The sequence below is a fragment of the Anomaloglossus baeobatrachus genome, chromosome 5 (assembly GCF_048569485.1).
Source record: "Anomaloglossus baeobatrachus isolate aAnoBae1 chromosome 5, aAnoBae1.hap1, whole genome shotgun sequence".
NCBI classification, from domain to species: Eukaryota; Metazoa; Chordata; class Amphibia; order Anura; family Aromobatidae; genus Anomaloglossus; species Anomaloglossus baeobatrachus.
In genome coordinates, this window is record NC_134357.1 from 326727936 (window position 1) to 326746854 (window position 18919).

General features: G+C 44.9%; 1 protein-coding gene across 1 annotated transcript in view; it reads left to right on the top strand.

Moving 5' to 3' along the window:
* Positions 1 to 1613, top strand: part of LOC142311406 (uncharacterized) — a 55684-nt gene extending 54071 nt beyond the window's left edge. The window contains exon 9 of the mRNA XM_075349795.1: positions 1231 to 1613. Coding sequence (XP_075205910.1) covers positions 1231 to 1455 — 225 coding nt within the window. The 3' untranslated portion in view covers positions 1456 to 1613. The remainder of the gene's footprint in view (positions 1 to 1230) is intronic.
* The last annotated feature ends 17306 nt before the right edge of the window (positions 1614 to 18919 follow it).

The window sequence follows — 18919 nt, forward strand, 5'->3', positions numbered from 1 at the left end:
TCCATCCATCCCTCCCTCTATCCCTCCATTCATCCATCCATTCATCCATCCCTCCATCCATCTTTGCAGCTGAATAATCTGCTTCTGGTGTCTCACCTGCAGTATAGAGGTCAAGATAACAAAATCTTCCTATTGCTTTCAATACAGGCAGTAGCTCAGTGGTAAAGCTGCTGTCTTTGAAACAATGAACTCACAGTTCCACAAGTTTGAGTCCCGGCCGCCCTGAAAATCCAGAGCCGATGATAATTTAATTTAATTTATTCACTCCATTGAGGGGAGGAGCCGGGACATCAGCTGTGAGCCGCGGGAGTGCGGGACAGCCCTCTAAAATTGTGGCAGTCCCGCAGAATCCGGGACGGTTGGGAGGGATGTACATTACACCAAATACTCAGCAGTGAAGGGCGCTCACTTCTGAAGACTCTGATATCCTTCCTTACTTCAGCTACATGGTAATGAAAATGACATGCCATTGACTGTAGCCCCCCACCACCATCGTAGATGTGCCCCCTATCCCGCATCCAAAAAGTCTTTCCCCGAGTTTTCTACTTTGAACTTGCTTTGGCAATGCTAATCAATTTTTGTCGCGGTCAATGGCTCACTGATGGTTTTACTAAGTCATTCTGTAACCTGCCATGTACAGTGATACATAAAGGCTGTAGAAGGCAAAGGTTCCATATACTTGAACTTTGGAGTCCAGTGGGTGGTTCTATTTTGTGATTGATAACCTTTTGTGTACGAGCATGCTTACTGTCAATCATTAAATCAGACCTCCCACTGGACTTGTAAGCCCTAAATGAGCAGAGATTTTGATCAATAAGTTATCTTGCATTTTTCTATTCAAAGCTATAGAGCAATGTTCCTCCTGCTCCGGTTTTTCCATGGTGCGGGTCAATGATCCACTCCTTGCATTGCTCCCGATCCTGTGCTTGACACCTGAGTGAGGGGGCTCATCTCAATAGCTCAGCCAGCCCCCTTCTCTCATGCATACACACAGAAGTGGGATGTCTTGGGTACTGAAATAAGCAGTCAGCGAGCCCCATCACCCTCTGCTGTGATCATGTGGACAGGAGCGACAGGGCCTGGAGTAATCGGTGGAATAACGAGGCACCGGAACTAAAAAGACTATATTGTCAGTGACATCACTTACTGCTATCCGAACCTTCAGCCATCATTGTGAGGACAGACCACAACTGAATCCTTAATAAACTTTTCTTTTTTTTTTTTACACAGTTGAGTGAATTGCCGACAGAAATCCAAGGACAGAGCGATTTAATTTTCTACCTCAAAGAGTTTTCTGAGGGACATTCCTCCGCCCGCCTCGAGCCATTGTTAGATCGGAAACTTTCCATCGCATGCAACTTATCTGAAAAAAAGCTGATACTAAAGCAATATAAGAACGAGGAAATCGATGAAACCATGGAATTTATACTGGAAGACAAGACAAAAAGCACATAAGCCTGCAATATGGGGCAACTACGCCCATCATCCATGATACGGACATATCTAATTCCAAGGGGTTCATTTGGGGGATTTTTTTTATCTAATATTCCCACCACATCCTTTTTTTTTTTTTAGGGAAATATTTGGTTTTGACATTAAAAAAAAAAACATGACTGGAGCATTTTTTTTTAACAGTTGTGTTGTCCTCTGTTGGTCCTCCTGGAAATGTATAAATGGTCACCAATACTCTTGTTAAATACGTAAAGGGAATGCTCACCCCTAGTACTGATTCTACGCCGCCGCTGCAGCCAAACAGAGATCGAAGCAGTGGTGGAGACACAGTTCTAAAAAATAAAGGGGGGTAAAAATGAAATTGGAAAACTGGAGGATAGGAGCATAGTACTGGGGGTAGCGTGACTTGTCTTCTCCTTTAGCAGCGAAACTAAAAAAATGAAGGATTTCAGAATAAAGAGATGCAAAAATTATTTTTTTTTCATAAAAATGCTTTTTATTGAGTAAAAGCGGCAAAGCATAGAAAAAACTACATAAATGTGGTATCACTGTAATCGTTCTAATCCGAAGAATAAAGCTGCCTTATTAATTTTACTACACGGTGAATGGCATAAAAACAAAACAATCCTGAATAGTTTGCTTTCTGGCCAAAAATGATACAAAAAAATATTCGATTTGTCCAGCAAAAAAACAAGCCCCCACAAGACTCTGTTGACAGCAATGTAGAAAAATGATAGCTGTTAAAATATGGCACTGCAAAAACTTTTTTTTTTGTAAAAAGCTTTTCAGTGTGTTATAGAAGCAAAATCTAAAAAATATCTGTAGCGCCCCATGGGGCAGGTGTTTTGAAGCTACTTGTAGCCGTGCCAGGGGTGCAAATCCTCTGCGCTGTCACAGGGTGGCTTGGCCCGTTTCCATTGCCCCGAGGCGTACAGGAAGGTAAAAAAGGCGGTGGACGGGAGGCAGGAATGGAGGATGAGGGTGGTAGTCGGAGGTGGAGGATGGGGGTGAAGGTTAGGATAGTTTATTAGGATGATCATGACACCACCTGTGGTATACGGCCAGGTATGCGGCTGCCACTGCAGGGTCTCTAGCCGGGGCAGATGTTGGGGTGCAGCCGGGATGGTGTCGCTCCCCACAGGCGGATCTGCATTACCCCAGGGAGGATGATGGAGGATGGGGGTTGGTGGTAGTCTCTGTTGGCGCCTCAGCGCTGGCCGTTGGCGCCGGTTAAAGGAGAGGAAGAGGTAGGGGCTGCAATTCCAGGTCTTTTTACTCACAGGTTGTTCAGGCGCTGCCCCAGAGTACCGATCTCTGCCACGATGGGCTTCAACCGATCCCAGATAGTCCGTGGTCACTGCCGGTGCCCGTGAAAATCTTTTAGTGAAGTGTCCCCCGGTTGCTATCCAGAACCTGGGCCGAGCCTCCTGCTCCAAGCTTCGGGCCAACGAAGAGTTAGAAACACTAAAGGGTACTTTACACGCTGCGATATCGGTAACGATATATTGTCGGAGTCACGTCGTTAGTGACGCACATCCGGCGCCGTTACCGACATCGCAGCGTGTGACACAAGTGAGCGACGATCAATAAGAACAAAATCGTTCAAAAACGGTCATCGTTGACATGTCGCTCATTTCCTTAATATCGCTGCAGCCACCGGTACGATTTTGTTCGTCGTCCCTGCAGCAGCACACATTGCTATGTGTGACACCCCAGGAGCAATGAACATCTCCTTACCTGCCTCCACCGGCAATGCGGATGGAAGGAGGTGGACGGGATGTTAGGTTCCGCTCATCTCCGCCCCTCCGCTTCTATTGGCCGGCCGCTTAGTGACGCTGCAGTGACGTCGCTATGACGCCGAACGCACCTCCCCCTTGAGGGAGGGATTGTTCGGCCGTCACAGCGACGTCGCGGACAAGGTATGTGCGTGTGATGCTGCCGTAGTGATCAGCAAATGTCGCAATAGCGACGGGGGCGGGTGCTATCGCACTCGACATCGCTAGCAATCGCTAGCGATGTTGCAGTGTGTAAAGTACCCTTAACTCCAGTTGTCAGTGCTAGGTCTTGTCCCAAGCTGTGCCCAGCAAGGTTCTGCTCTAAGTGTGATGGTTGCGCCTACTTCTACCCCATGTGGTGCCCGCCCCCAGTGGTTGTCCTAGACACTGGGAAAATCCCATGCGTCGTGATAGCTAATTATGCTGTCTGCCCTAGTCCAACCCCCTGTGAGTCAGCACCTTACTGTTGTATGTGTGTTTTGTTAAGGCACCAACAGGTTAACCCCCTCCTGACCCGGGATAGATATTACCCCTGACAAGTGGTGTAATACCTTGTGGCACCTGAAGCCCAGGGGTGCCACATATATAAATCACTGTAATCGCACTGACCCAAACAATAAAGCCATCTAATCACTTATACTGCACGATGAATAGCATAAAAAATAAATAAAACCGATTCTTTACCTGCTGTTGATTTGTCCATTCTTCCTTACAAAGATCACAGCAAGGCCTCTTTCACACATCAGTGATTCTGTTACGTATGTGTTAGTTTTTAGGCCTGTTTCAGACGTCAGTGATTCTGGTACGTTTGTGCTTTTTTTATACGTACCAGAATCATGGACATACGCAGACCCATTATAATCAATGGGTCTGCTCACACATCAGTGATTTTTAACTGACCGTGCTCCATGTGGCATACACGTGTGTCCGTGTGATCTGCACGGAGACATGTCCGTTTTTCTCTGGCATCACTGATGTCCCACAGACCACACAATGGTGTGATCCGTGAAACACGTACCAGAAAAACAAAGGCATTGAAAATAAAAAAAACATTTTTAACTCACCTTCTCCAGCGCTGCTTGTCTCCGGCCTCTGCTGTCAGCTATCTCCTGGCCGGCTCGTTACTGCATGCATATTCATGTATGCAGCCACAGCCGACCCGGAAGTAGCTGCAGCGGGGGTGGAAACACAGCAGAGCTGAAGAGTTCAGCACCACAGACAGCAGGAGCAGGGACAGGTGAGTTTATCGCCTTGTGCAATCATGGATGATGGATAACGTCTCACGGATTGCACATGGACAACCCATAGAATTAAGGTCCTTAAGTGGATTTAATTGTTTGGTATCTGGCAGGAGAGGAGGCAAATAAATGTTAGATTTCTAAAGCCTGCTTTACACCTTATGATTTTGCATACCATATCGTATGCGATCGTACCCGCCCCCATCGTATGTACTTACCCTTCCATACGACCTCGATGTGGGAAGCGAAAATCCATTTCCTGGAGTGGGAGGGATGTTCAGCGTCACAGCGACGTCACGCGGCAGCCAGCCAATAGAAGCGGAGGGGCGGAGATGAGCGAGACGTAAACATCCCGCCCACCTCCTTCCTTTCGCATTGTCAGCCGGGAGCTGCAGGATGCAGGTAAGCTGCTGTTCATCGTTCCCGGGGTGTCACACACTGCGATGTGTGCTGCCTCGGGAACGTTGAACAACCTCACGTTCAATTTTTAGGAATTGAACGACGTGTATGCGAGCATCGTTTTAATGTTCAATCGCAATCGCACGTAGCTGTCACACGTTACAATATAACTTACGATGCCGGATGTGCGTCACTTATGACGTGACCCCACCGACACATTGTGAGATACTCGTATAGTAGCGTGTAAAGCCCGCTTAACTCTCATTAATTTCTGTTGTTGCTGTCTGTATTGGGAAGTCATAAAAAGTGCGCTAAGGCCTACAAAAGCTCTGCACAGTTCTAGGAATATCTCAAATAACTGTACAGAGAATAAAAAGTCTACACTGAGTGTTAAAGACATAGCCCTACCTGACATGACAGCGTTTAACCCACTGGTGGACACAGACAGAAAAGGGCTCATAATTCACAATTCCATCTTCTTTGGAGGTAAAATAGCCTCCCTTGCCTCTTGGGCCCCTGTGGCTGCACAGGTTGCACCAATGGTCACCCATGGTTTAACCCCTTAAGCACCGTGCAATTCTTTGTGTTTTATTTTCATGCATTCATGCTTCCCTCTCCTTTATCTAAGAACTTTTTTGGGACTAGTTGTACTTTTGAATGGCAGCATCCATTTTATCATACGAAAACCTATATGGACACTTAATTAGAGAATTGGCTCTAATCCAAATATAAGAACCTACACAAAAAAAAGTATTGAGCCAAAAAAGAATGAAAAAAAAATTGAATGCATAAAATACAACTTTATTGGAATTGAATAAAATAAAAAAGGGGAATTAAAGAAGAGACGTCACTCAAAACAGATCAGAATGGTTGTTCAAAATAGATAGTAATATATGCACAAAATTGCAATAAAGTTAATTGCAGAAATACATAAATGGCTTACAAAAAAAGATACAAAAAGGAAAGAGCTGTGCAAACCAATATGACATGCAATGCTGGAAAGGGTCCACAAGGTAGCAATCATGTACAAAAAAAGTTATTTAAGAATGAAGAAATACAAAAAATGCATGTAGATGTGAATAAATAAGATGGAATGTAATGTATGTACAGATATCAAGGATATGCTGACAAAATGTAGGAGGAAAATGAAATGGTAATGACCACAAAACATAGTATCCCCACATATTGAATGTTGTAGAAAAAATTAAGTACTGCATTGAAATGATAGTGATATATACAGGTGAACACTGAGGTGTAAAGAAATGAGTGAAGATAATGAAAGCAAAATTATCATCCATAGTGGATGTCAGTAAAGGAAGCCTCAAGATGATAGGAGGAACAACCTGGATCAGTAGGCCCCCCGACTCTCGTTTCGCACAGTGCTTCCTCCTGGGATTTTTGTTTTGTTTTATTTTTATTTTGCGCTTTCATCTCTCCCTCCCCTTTTTCTAAGAACCTGATTTTTGTGAGACTAGTTGTTCTTTTGAATGGCACCATCCTTTTTATCATACGGTATACTGTAAAATGTGGTAAAAAATCCAAAAGAAGTGACCGCAGCTCTGCTCACTGATGACGCTTAGTTTGACTATCCCACCATGAACTGGGATTCTTAAGCAAAGCATCATTAGAAGGGAAGTGAAAAAAAATAGTGTTGTGAGGGAATTTTTAATTCAAGTATACTATAAAATAGTTTAGATAATGGCATCAAAAAATAGGGATTTAGGATGAAAATTAACTTGGATTTCAGACCACTTCTTTAAAACAGTACTTTAGCATCTTTTTCCCGCAGGAGTAGAGCTTTAAATCCCCTAGCCCCCTTCATATACTCCAGTTGGTCTAAGGCAATTTGTGATCTGCAGCTCCAGTGTTTCATGCAACATGCCGAAGGTCACACCTCAATACAAGTCTATGGCTATGTGCGCACTTTCCGTTTTCACCTGCGTTTCAGGTGCATTTAGGGTCAGTTTTGAACTGCAGCGTTTTTGTGCCCAAATGCATGCGTTTTGGTTTTCTATTAAAGACAATGAGAATTCATGATTTCTTGTCCGCACTTTGCATTTCAAAACGCATCTCAAAATTTGCATAAGTTTGGTCAAAAACCATGCGTTCAGAAAAGGACCCTGTCAATTGTTTTTGCCATTTGTGGTGCATTTTGTTAACATTGAAGTCAATGAGAAGTAGCAAAAAGCAAGAAATATCCAAATTCCTGCGTTTTACCTGCTTTTTCATTGCAGAAAACATGCGTTTTGGACTACCAAAACGCATGCTTTTTGGACATCAAACTAATGATTTGATATGTCCCTTTACACACACATATAATCCGACAATTAAATTTAAGAATAATATGCATTTATTGCTATTTTACCGATAAAATGTATATTAACGCTATAATTTTATTAAATATATCTTTTTCGATTAGTTTTCCCATTAATATAGATTTGTCCCTTTTTTTTCCCACATTTTCATTCCGTTTGAATGTTTAAACTTTATTTACCAGTGTCTTAATGTTCAAAACGCATCTGTCAAAACGCAGGTGAAAAAGCATGCAAAAAGCGCTGAAAACGCATCTAAAACGCGGTAAATACGCATGCGTTTTCAGCGCTAAATTTCTGAAAAAGGCAACTTTGGCTAAATCAATTAAGGCTAAAACGTGCGTTTACAACTGCATGTAGGACGACGGAAAGTGCGCACATAGCCTAAGAGAGCATTGTTCTGGCTCTCATAGAGTTGCATTGAGCACTTGTGATGCAACTTTTGACTTCCAGCCAATCAAAAATTACAGGAAAAAGATGGCGCCGTGGGACCAGAGCGGCACCGAATTAGGATCAAAATGTTGTAGGGTGAGTATGTGACAGGGGGCTTAGATTTTTTTCCCATAACCCCCAGCCTGGTTTTCACCTTCATGACCCGGCCATTTTTTTCAATTCTGACGATTGTCACTTTACGATGTAATTATAACTCTGTAAGGCCCGTTTCACACGTTAGTGAAAAACAGTGACGTTTTTCACTGGCGTGTAAAACACGCACATGTCCCTGCGTGTGCCGTGATTCACGGCACACGTGGGTTGTCTAAGTGCAATCCCGGCTCCGTTCTCCGTGGCCCGTGATTGCACTTAGAAACAACTCACCTGTGCGCGCTCCCGCTGTCCATGGTGCTGATCGCTCCCGCGGTGCAGCATCCGGCCGGCGGTGACCCCCGCAACAGCTGCTTCCGGGTCGGCTGTGTTGCACATAATGAATATGCGCGACAATAATGAGCCGGCTCAGAAGCAGCAGGGAGAACGGGCTGCAGAGGACATCGCTGGTCGCCGGGTGAGTTAAAATGTTTTTTATTTTAAAAGCACGTTTTTTTCTGGCACGTGTTTCACGGACCACACCACTGCGTGGTCCGTGGGACATCAGTGATGCCAGAAAAAAATGGACATGTCTCCGTGCGGCAATCACGCACACGCGGGTACGCCGCACGGAGACACGTGCAGTGAACAATCACTGACGTGTGAGCAGACCCATTCATTATACTGACGTGTGAGCAGACCCATTCACTATAATGGGTCTGCGTATGTCAGTGATTCTGGTACGTTTTAAAAAAAGCACAAACGTCCCAGAATCACTGACGTGTGAAAGGGGCCTAACGCTTTGACGGATCCCAGTGATTCTGTGTGTGTTTTTTGTTTGTGACATATTATACTTCATGATAGTGGTAAATTTAGAATTACATTTTTGTATTTATTTGTAAAAGTATCAGAAATTTGCTCAAAATGTCACAATTTTCAAACTTTGAAAGTGCATTTTTATGCACTTAAACCAGAGAGTTATATCAAACAAAATAGTTAATAAATAACATTTCCCACTTGTCTACTTTACATTAGCGTAATTTTTGAAACATTATTTTTTCTTGTTCGGAAGGTAGAAGGGTTTAAAGTTCATCAGCAATTTCTCATTTTTCCAACAAAATTTACTTTGACCTAGGTGACAGAAAATACCCAAAAGTGACACCATTCTAAAACCTGCACCCCTCACACTGCTCAACACCCCATCCAAGAAGTTTATTAACCCTTTAAGTGCTTCACAGAAACTAAAGCAATGTGGAAAAAAAAAAAAAGGAAAATGTCTGTGATGAGCGGTGAAACTTCGCTCACAGCCCAGTGACTCACGGAGACTGGGCCCACCTCGGTGATGTCAGGTGAGCAGGAAGTTGACGTGACATCACCGGATCCCTGAGTTCACGGAGCCTGGGGGTCATGTGATGGGGAAGAGCGGACTGCGATAGCGCCGCTCACAGGCACGATGGGCAACACAAGGTATTTGAAAGAAACCTTGTTTCTCAAAATTATATCATTGTAGCCAGTAATAAATATGGGTGAACCACTTCTTTAAGCAGGCTCTACTCACTAGGATGCTCATTATGGTTTAGGTACTTTGTTGTCCTTAGGAGTGAGGGGGCATTTTGATTTTGGAGTGCAAATTTTGCTGGATTTTTTTTGAGGGGGGTTATAGCATTTTTCCAGAGTCTTTGTGTGGCCAGTAACATGGAAGCCCCCTATATTTTCATTAACAGATGAGGGACATTCGTGGAGACTTGTGTTTTTGTGGGTTGAGTTCAATGGTATTTGGTGGCGATTTGGGTACCAAACATTTTGGATCAGTCCACATTTATCCTGTGCTCTATTCTGAACACTTACACAGAGGTTTCCATCTATATCTCCTATTTATTTTTTTATGCTGTTCACTGCCAGTATAAATGATAAGGCGCCTTTATTTCTCTGGCCAGTACTTTTGCTCCCAAAAATTTGAGAGGAAAGTGAGGTGTGCGTCTTATAATCCGAATGTAGCTTGCTGGAGGGGGTGGAGAGGAGTAGCAGGAGGCAGGGGAAATGTTGCGTTAGCTGTGCAGGGACAGCTGGGTTGTGCACAGTCTGCGGCGGCTGTGCAGGGTCTGCGGCGGCTGAGGCTGTGGGCTGTGAGGGCTTCAAATAATGGCACCTGGAGTCGGAGCGTACGCAGTTGGATCTCTTGGCTCAAGAACTCATCTGTGCATGGACTTAAGGAAAATGGCGCCCGTAGGTGGCGCATGTGCAGATGAGATCTTGGCTTGTCATTGAGCCGAGATGTGAATTTTTGCATACACCGACTTCCGGTGCCATTATTTGAAGCTCTCACAGCCCCAGCCCCAGCACAGCTACCCCAGCACAACGGCCAGCGTCAACAGTTTCTGGGATAGTATCTGGGATGCCCACAGCAACGCCCGCAGCATCGCTCTGCTCCAACACCACTGCCACCCCCCTCTGGTAAGACACCACCGGATTATAAGACGGACCCTATTTTTTCACCCTTTTTTTCTCTAAATTTGGGGTGTGTCTTATAATCTGTTGCATCTTATAAACTAAAAAATATAGTATATAGGGGTTTTTTTTAGGTTTGGCCACTATCACACAAAAACGCTTTTTTACAAAATAAAGATTTTTTACATCACTGAATTTTGAAGGCTATAGTTTTTTTTATTTCTCTGCTGACAATCATCTGAGGCATCATTTTTTTGCAGGATGAGTTGGAGTTTTTATTGGTACCATTTTGAGCCACATAATATTTTTTCATCGCTTTCTGTTCTCCTTTTTGTTGGGCACAATCAAGAAGAAACAATAATCCATGAATTGTTTTTTCTTGTTTTATTTTTTTTCACGTCGTTCACCGTATTGTACAATTGATGAGATAGCTTTATTCTTCGGGTTAGTACGATTACAGTGATACCCCATTTATATTTTTTATGTTTTGCTTTTACACCATAAAAAACTATTTTATAAAAACAAAAACAGTTTTTCATTGCTGTATTCTGAGAGCTATAGCTTTTTTATTTTTTGTCTCATAGAGCTGTATGGTGGCTTGATTTTTCTGGGACAAGATGACGTTTTCAGAGGTACCATTTTTATTTCTACATGACTTTTTGATTGTGTTTTACTCCACTTTTATTCGGCTGAATAATGAAAGACAGTTCTTGCTACTTTTTTTTATTTTCTTTTACGGTGTTCACTAAAGGGGTTAAATACTATGACAGTTTTATAGATTGGTTTGGGGTTACAGATGCGGCGATACCAAATATGTATATTTTTTTACGTAAATATAAATATTTATTGTAATATTTATTTTTCGCCTCTTTATTTTCTGATTTTTTAAAAATATATTTTTACAATTTTTTTTTAACTTTTTTAAAACTTTTTTACTTTCCCTTTATAGGACATTACCTTTTACTGCTCTTATTGCCTCTGTACTCTATTGCAATGTGTACAATTAGTGTAATACAGTGTAATACGATTAGTGTAATACAGTATTTCCCTAGCTCACTGACCCGATCGCCATGACGACCTCTGTTCACCATGGCAACGATCAGGCCCTAGCGATCACATCGAGGGGGCACCGATTGGTGGAGAAAGGGAGCGAAATCCCTCTCCCAGACTCCTAAATGCTGCAATTGATATCGATCACAGCGAACAGAGGGTTAAACAGTCAGGGGCAGTGCTGGGACAGTCCCTGACTGTGAGAGCTGGGGCTCAGCTGTCGGGAAAGGCGAGTTCTCAGCAGCGATTGCATGATCACAATTTCTCTACCCCTGTAATCGCCAGGACGTACTGGTTACATCCAAAGATGGGAAGTCCCCGACAAGTAGGACATACCCAGTACGTCTAAGGTCAAGAAGGGGTTAAGAATGGTCAGGTCATTTCTTTTAGCAGCTTCACCACATAAGGCTACATTCCCACTTTGAGCTTTTGCTGAGTTTTAAATGTTTCAGAATATCTGCACCTTTTATGTAAATTAAGGTTCATGTGTATTTATCACATTTTTGACTGTTTTTTTTTCTCTTGTTGTTATGTCATATTTTAAACAAAATCTCCTTTTTTATATTTTCTAGTATTTGGCTTTAAGAAAACTTTATTGATACACTCATGTGTGGAGAACATGCGGTTTTGATGCATTTCCACAATGGAAACGGTCTAAAATGCATGTGCAAAATTTTTACATGCAGATTTTCCGCATCTAATGCAATTTTATGGGAGAAATTTGTACATAAACCCCAGTGTACTCACAAGAGAAATTGACATGTTGTGGATTTGAAATAGCGGCACACCACTGATCAGTTTACACTGAGTATAAAAGAAGCCCAGTGGGCAGTCGATTTTTATAAATGCCGTCCACTACGCTGGAACTCAAAGACGTTGCGTTCTTGATGCAGTGAAAATACACAGCTTCAAAAACTCACCAAAAGCTCATTGTGGGTACACAGCGCAAGGCCCCCTTCACATGTCAGTGTAAAACCATATGTGTTGCACGGTCCGTTTTGTACATCTGTTTGGTCATCTGTGTGCTGTGCATACGACCGATACTGGAAAAAACCCCGCATGATACTGAAATGAATGGGTTTTTATGTGTAAAAGATATGCCAACCAGAAAAATTATAGATAGGTGTTTCACCTCTATCTAGCATTTATCTATCTATTCTATCTTTTTACCTATCTAATATCCCTCCCCTATATATTCTAAGCTTGCATGCTTTTTTGCCTTTTATGTCAAACTAAAGGGTCTTTAGCCTTGTATTTAGCCCCCAAAAACATAATTAAAACAAAAAACGATGTGGGGTCCCCCTTTGGGTAGCCAGCTAAGGTAAAGCAGACAGCTGCAGTCTGCAGCTGACAGCTTTACCTTGGCTGGTAATCCAAAACAGAGGTCACTCCACGCTGTTTTTTAAAATGATTTATTTAAAATTAAATTATTTAAATAAGAAAAAAACGTGGGGTCGCCTTAAATTGGATCACAGCCAAGGTAAAGCAGACAGCTGGGGTCTGGTATTCTCAGAGTATAAAGGGCCATGTTTATTGGTCTCTTTCCAGCCTAAAAATAGCAGGCCGCACAGAAGTGGCACATCCATTAGATGTGCCAATCCTGGCGCTTCGCCTCGGCTCATACTGCTGCCCTGGTGTGGTGGCAAACGGGATAATATATGGAGTTGATGCCAGCTGTGAATTGACACTTGGCATCAAGCCTTGGTATTAGTAATGGGTGGGCGTCTAGCAGACACCTCCATTACTAATCCAGTAGTTGTAAACAGAAAAAAATAAATTTTATTTCAAAAAACACCCCCTCCGGCTAGAGCCCTTGGTCACCAATTTATTTAAAAAATAAATAATAATAATAATAAAGATAGGTCTGCTGTAATCCATATGGAGGTCCCATGACATTACACAAAAGCGAACCTGAAAGACATAAAAAGATATAATTAGTAAAGAAATAAAGACAATAGACGCCCTCATTCACCAATTTATTTCACAGCAAAATCCCAATCTGGTCTGCTGTAATCCATATGGAGGTCCCATGACATTCCCATACTCATTGTCCCAGCCTATAAAGAACAGAACGTTCCCCATTGGTTGGAAGAGAAGCCACTGCCAGGTCTTACACTGCAGTGTGAGAACCACTGCAGTGATCTGCAATGACCTTATGAGGTCATCAAAGGTCACAGCAGCAGGGTCACACAGTATCAAGTGAGCCACCTCAAGTAGTGATGAGCGGTGACATCATGAGTTCACAGCAGTTCACACAAAGTTACCTGAGAGCTGGCGCCTGTGATGTCATATTTGGACAGTGCAGGCTTCAAGTCCCCTAAGGGGACGAGTAAAATCAATAAATAAAAGTTCAAATCACCCCCCCCCTTTTGCCCCATTGAAAATAACACAATAATAAAAAAAATACACATATATGGTATTGCTGAGTTCAAACATGTCCAAGCTATCATAATATAAAATCAATTAAAGGGAACCTTTCACCAGTTTTTTGCCCTATAAGCTGAGGCCACCACCAGTGGGCTCTTATATACAGCATTCTAACTTGCTGTATATAAGAGCCCAGGCCGCTGTGTGCAACATAAAAAACACTTTATAATACTTACCTAAACCGGTCGCTGCGTTGGATGTGGATCAGATGGGTGTCTTCGTCCTCCGGTGTCGGCGCCTCCTTTTTCGGCCATCTTCGTCCTTCTTCTGAAGCCTGTTTGCATGACTCATCTACGTCATACACACTCGCTGGTCCTGCGCAGGCGCACTACAATACTTTGATCTGCCCTGCTCAGGACCTGAATACCGGCGAGTGTGGATGACATAGGATGTGTCATGCCCCGCGGCTTCAGAAGGACGACAGAGGTGGCGACAAAGATAGTCGAAAGAGGTGGTGCCGGCACTGGAGGACGAAGACGCCCATCTGAGCCACTTCCACCGCAGCGACCGGTTTTAGTTTTAGTAAGTATTATAAAGTGGGTTTTTTTATGTTTTACACAGCGTCTTGGGCTTTTATATACAGCATGTTAGAATGCTGTATATAAGAGCCCACTGGTGGTGGCCGCAGCTTATAGGGCAAAAAACTGGTAACAGGTTCCCTTTAACCTGATCAGTAGAAGGCGTACTGAGACAAAAAAAATCCAAAAGCCAGAATTGCCTTTGTTTCGTTGCCGCAAGATTGCAATAAAATGCAATAACAGGTGATCAGAACATCGCATCTACAGTAAAATGGTATAACAATGGCAGCGCAGGACACAATAACATTGGTCCTAGTGCGATTCCATGTTTCGTCAGATCATACTCGGAATAAAAATACAGTCATCTGCAGGAGCCCCAAGAGTCAGTTAGGCTATGTGCGCACGTTGCGTACTGTGAGTGCAGAAATTTCTGCAGCGATTTAAAGCACACACGTGCGCTTTAAATTGCTGCAGAAAGAGTCCGTAATGAAAAAAAAAAAGCCGATTTCATGCTCTCTGCCTGCAGCTCCTGCCATAGACAGAGCGGGGGCTGCAGGCAAAGCGCACGGAAGAAGTGACATGTCACTTCTTAGAACGCGCGCTTCGGGCAGCAGCCGAAGCGCTGCGCTCTAATACGCCACGTGCGCACGGCTCCTGCACAATCTCCATAGGTTGTGCAGGGGATGCAGGACACATGCAGTTACGCTGTGCTGCAGATTGCAGCGTAACTGCATGTAATTACGCAACGTGCGCACATAGCCTCAGGCTGCTTTCACACATCCGGTTTTTCCTGTGCGGCACAATCCGGCACTTTGCAGAAAAAACGCAATCGTTTTTTTTGCCGCCGGTTGCGTTTTTTTCATAGACTTACATTAGTGCCGTATTGTGCCGCATGGGCTTGCGTTCCGTCCGTTTTTTGTCGCATGTGACAGATTTAGCCGATGCGGCGGCCGGATGGAACGTTGCCTGGCACGTTTTTTTTGTCCGGCAAAAAAAATTGCATCGCAATGCATGATTATGGACACTGGATGCAGCACAATGCGGCAAAAAACGCATCCGGCCGCCGCATGCGTTTTTTTCCACTGCGCATGCTCAGTAGCCTGCCGCAAGCGGCAAAAACCAGACGGGCCGCATGTAAAAAACGTATGCAAAGGATGCGGTTTTGTGGCCGCATCCGTTGCATAGGTTTTAGAGCCGGATTGGCCGGCTCTACTAAAACCAGAGGTGTAATTTAGGTTTGGTGTGAATTGTTGCATTTTTAAGCTGCGCTTACATCAGCAATATTTTGCCTCAAAAACGGATCCGTCACAAATGCATTTCAGTTCCATTCACAATGGAATCGCGGCAAGATGCGGTCACATGCGGTTGTATACAGGTGAAAAGCATTCACATTTCACCTGTTAAGGCTACTTTCACACATCAGTTTTTTTCCATCAGGTACAATCCGGAAAAAAACGGGTTAAACGGATCCGGTACCGCATCCGTTTTATCCCCATAGATTTGCATTGTTACCGGATTGTACCTGATGGCTTTGCGTTGCATATGGTTTTTTCCGGATGCGGCAAAATTAATGAAAGCGGCGGCCGGAGGCAACGTGTTTTTGCAACTTTTTTGCTCCGGCAAAAAAAACGCATCGCGCCGCATCCGACCGCTGCGGCGCATTTTTCAATGCATGCCTATGGACGCCGGATGCGGCGCGATGCGGAAAAAAACGCATCCGGCCGCCGCATGCGGTTTCTTCCACTGCACATGCTCAGTAGCCTGCCGCAACCGGAAAAAAACGGACAGGCCGCATGCAAAAACGTATGCAAAGGATGCGGTGTTTTCGCTGCATCCGTTGCATAGGTTTCACAGCCGGATTGAGCCGCACTGCTCAAACCGGATGTGTGAAAGTAGTCTATGCAAAAAAACCGCAACCGGCGGCAAAAAAAAAAGGTTGCAGTTTTTTCTGCAAAGAGCCGGATTGTGCCGCACAGGAAAAACCAGATGTGTGAAAGCAGCCTTAGGCTACTTTCACACATCCGGTTTGAGCACTGCGTCTCAATCCGGCTGTGAAAACTATGCAACGGATGCGGCGAAAACACCGCATCCTTTGCATAAGTTTTTACATGCGGCCGGTCCGTTTTTTTCCGGTTGCGGCATGCTACTGAGCATGCGCAGTGGAAAAAAACGCATGCGGCGACCGGATGCGTTTTTTTCCGCATCGCGCCGCATCCGGCCTCCATAGGTATGCATTGAAAAATGCGCCGCAGCGGCCGGATGCGGCGTGATGCGGTGTTTTTTGCCGGAGCAAAAAACGTTGCAGGGAACGTTCGATCCGGCCGCGGCATCGGCTAAATCTGCCGCATGCGGCAAAAACCGGACCGAATGCAAGCCCCTGCGGCACAATACGGCACTAATGTAAGTCTATGCAAAAAAACCCGCAACCGGCGTTACAAAAGCGATTTTCCTGCAAAGTGCCGGATTGTGCCGCAGAAGAAAAACCGGAGGTGTGAAAGTACCCTTATGCAAAGGATCATCCGTTGCATAGGTTTCACAGCCGGATTGAGCGCACTTTCACACCTCCGGTTTTTCTTCTGCGGCACAATCCGGCACTTTGCAGGAAAATCGCAACCGTTTTTTTTTTGCTGCCGGTTGCAATTTTCCTGCATAGACTTTAATTAGTGCCGCATGGCCTTGCGTTCCATCCGGTTTTTGCCGCATGCGGCAGATTTAGGCTACTTTCACACATCCGGTTTGAGCCCTGCGGCTCAATCCGGCTGTGAAAACTATGCAACGGATGCGGTGAAAACACCGCATCCTTTGCATAAGTTTTTACATGCGGCCGGTCCGTTTTTTTCCGGTTGCGGCATGCTACTGAGTATGCGCAGTGGAAAATACCGCATGCGGCGACCGGATGCGTTTTTTTCCGCATCGCGCCGCATCCGGCCTCCATAGGGATGCATTGAAAAATGCGCCGCAGCGGCCGGATGCGGCGCAATGCGGTGTTTTTTGCCGGAGCAAAAAACGTTGCAGGGTACGTTCGATCCGGCCGCCGCATCGGCTAAATCTGCTGCATGCGGCAAAAACCGGACCGAACGCAAGCCCCTACGGCACAATGCGGCACTAATGTAAGTCAATGCAAAAAAAAACCGCAATCGGCGTTACAAAAGCCGGTTGCGGTTTTTCTGCAGAACGCCGTATTGTGCCGCAGAGCAAAAATCCGGATGTGTGAAAGTACCCTTAGCCGATGCGGCGGCCGGATGGAACGTTGCCTGGCACGTTTTTTCGTGCGGCAAAAAAAACCGCATCGCGCCGCATTCGGCCGATGTGGCGCATCTCTCAATGCATGCCTATGGCGGCCGGATGCGGCGCGATGCGGCAAATACCGCATTCGGCCGCCGCATGCGGTTTTTGCCACTGCGCATGCTCAGTAGCATGCCGCAAGCGGCAAAAACCGGGCGGGCCGCAAAGGAAAAACTTAGGCTACTTTCACACATCAGTTTTCTGCATTCAGGCACAATCCTTTTTTTTCCTGATGCAAAGGATCCGGCAAAAACGGATGCAAACTGTATCCACCGGATCCGGTTTTTAACGGATCCGTTATGCCGGATGCGTACAAAACCGGATCCGGTGGATACGGTTTGCATCCGTTTTTGCATCCGGTTTGTCCTTTTTTTTGAAGGATCAGCTTTTTTAATTAATTTGGTGCATGCGCAGTTTACGAAAACGGATCCGGTAGCCGCATCCATTTTTTACCGCATTGCGCCGGATCCGGCGTCCATAGGCTTTCATTGTAAAACACGCCGTATCGCGCCGGATCCGGCGCGATGCGGTTTTTTTGCCGGACAAAAAAACGTTGCAAGATACGTTGCCTCCGGCCGCCGCTTTGATAAATTTTGCCGCATCCGGAAAAAAACGGATGCACCGCAAAGCCATCCGGTACAATCCGGTACCAATGCAAGTCTATGGGGAAAAAACGGATGCGGTACCGGATCCGTTTTACCCGTTTTTTTCCGGATTGAACCTGATGGCAAAAAACTGATGTGTGAAAGTAGCCTTATGCAAAGGATGCGGTGTTTTCACCGCATCCGTTGCATAGCTTGCACAGCCGGATTGAGCCGCAGGGCTCAAGCCGGATGTGTGAAAGTAGCACATGCTAGCAAAAACCGCAGTGCAAAACTGCCATTTAGGCTACATGCGCACGCTGCTTTTTTTCCTGCTTTTTTGCTACTTTTTTGGCTGCAGTTTTGTCAGCAGAACTTTCTGACATTTGACTTCCCAGCAAAGTCTATGAGAAGTCAGATTTGTCATGCGCACACTGCAGTTTATTTGTCAGCGTTTTTTTTGTCAAAAGTTTGTGACAAAAAAAATGCAGCATGTTCATTCTTCCTGCGTTTTTGTCAACATTTGTCACCCATTGAAATCAATGAGGGCATCAAAAACGCAGGAAAAATGCATGCTAATCAAAAGTGGTGCATTTTACCTGCCTTTTACCTGCGTTTTTGCTAGCAAAAACGCAGGTGATTTGTCAGGAAGTGAGGTCAGGCAAGTGGTCCCGTCCCGTCCCGTCCTCCACGTGTTCCCCGAAGTACCGGTGTCCCCAGGGGAGATGATGTGGAGGACGGGACTATCAGCAGCGGCAGCAGAGAGAGGGATGGACATTGGCAGCTGAAAACATTGATTTTTCCCTCTTGCTGCTGCCGCCGCCGCTGGTAGTCCCGTCCTCCACGTGTTCCCCGAAGTACCACTGTCCCCAGCATGCACGCACAGGGGAGATGATGTGGAGGACGGGACTA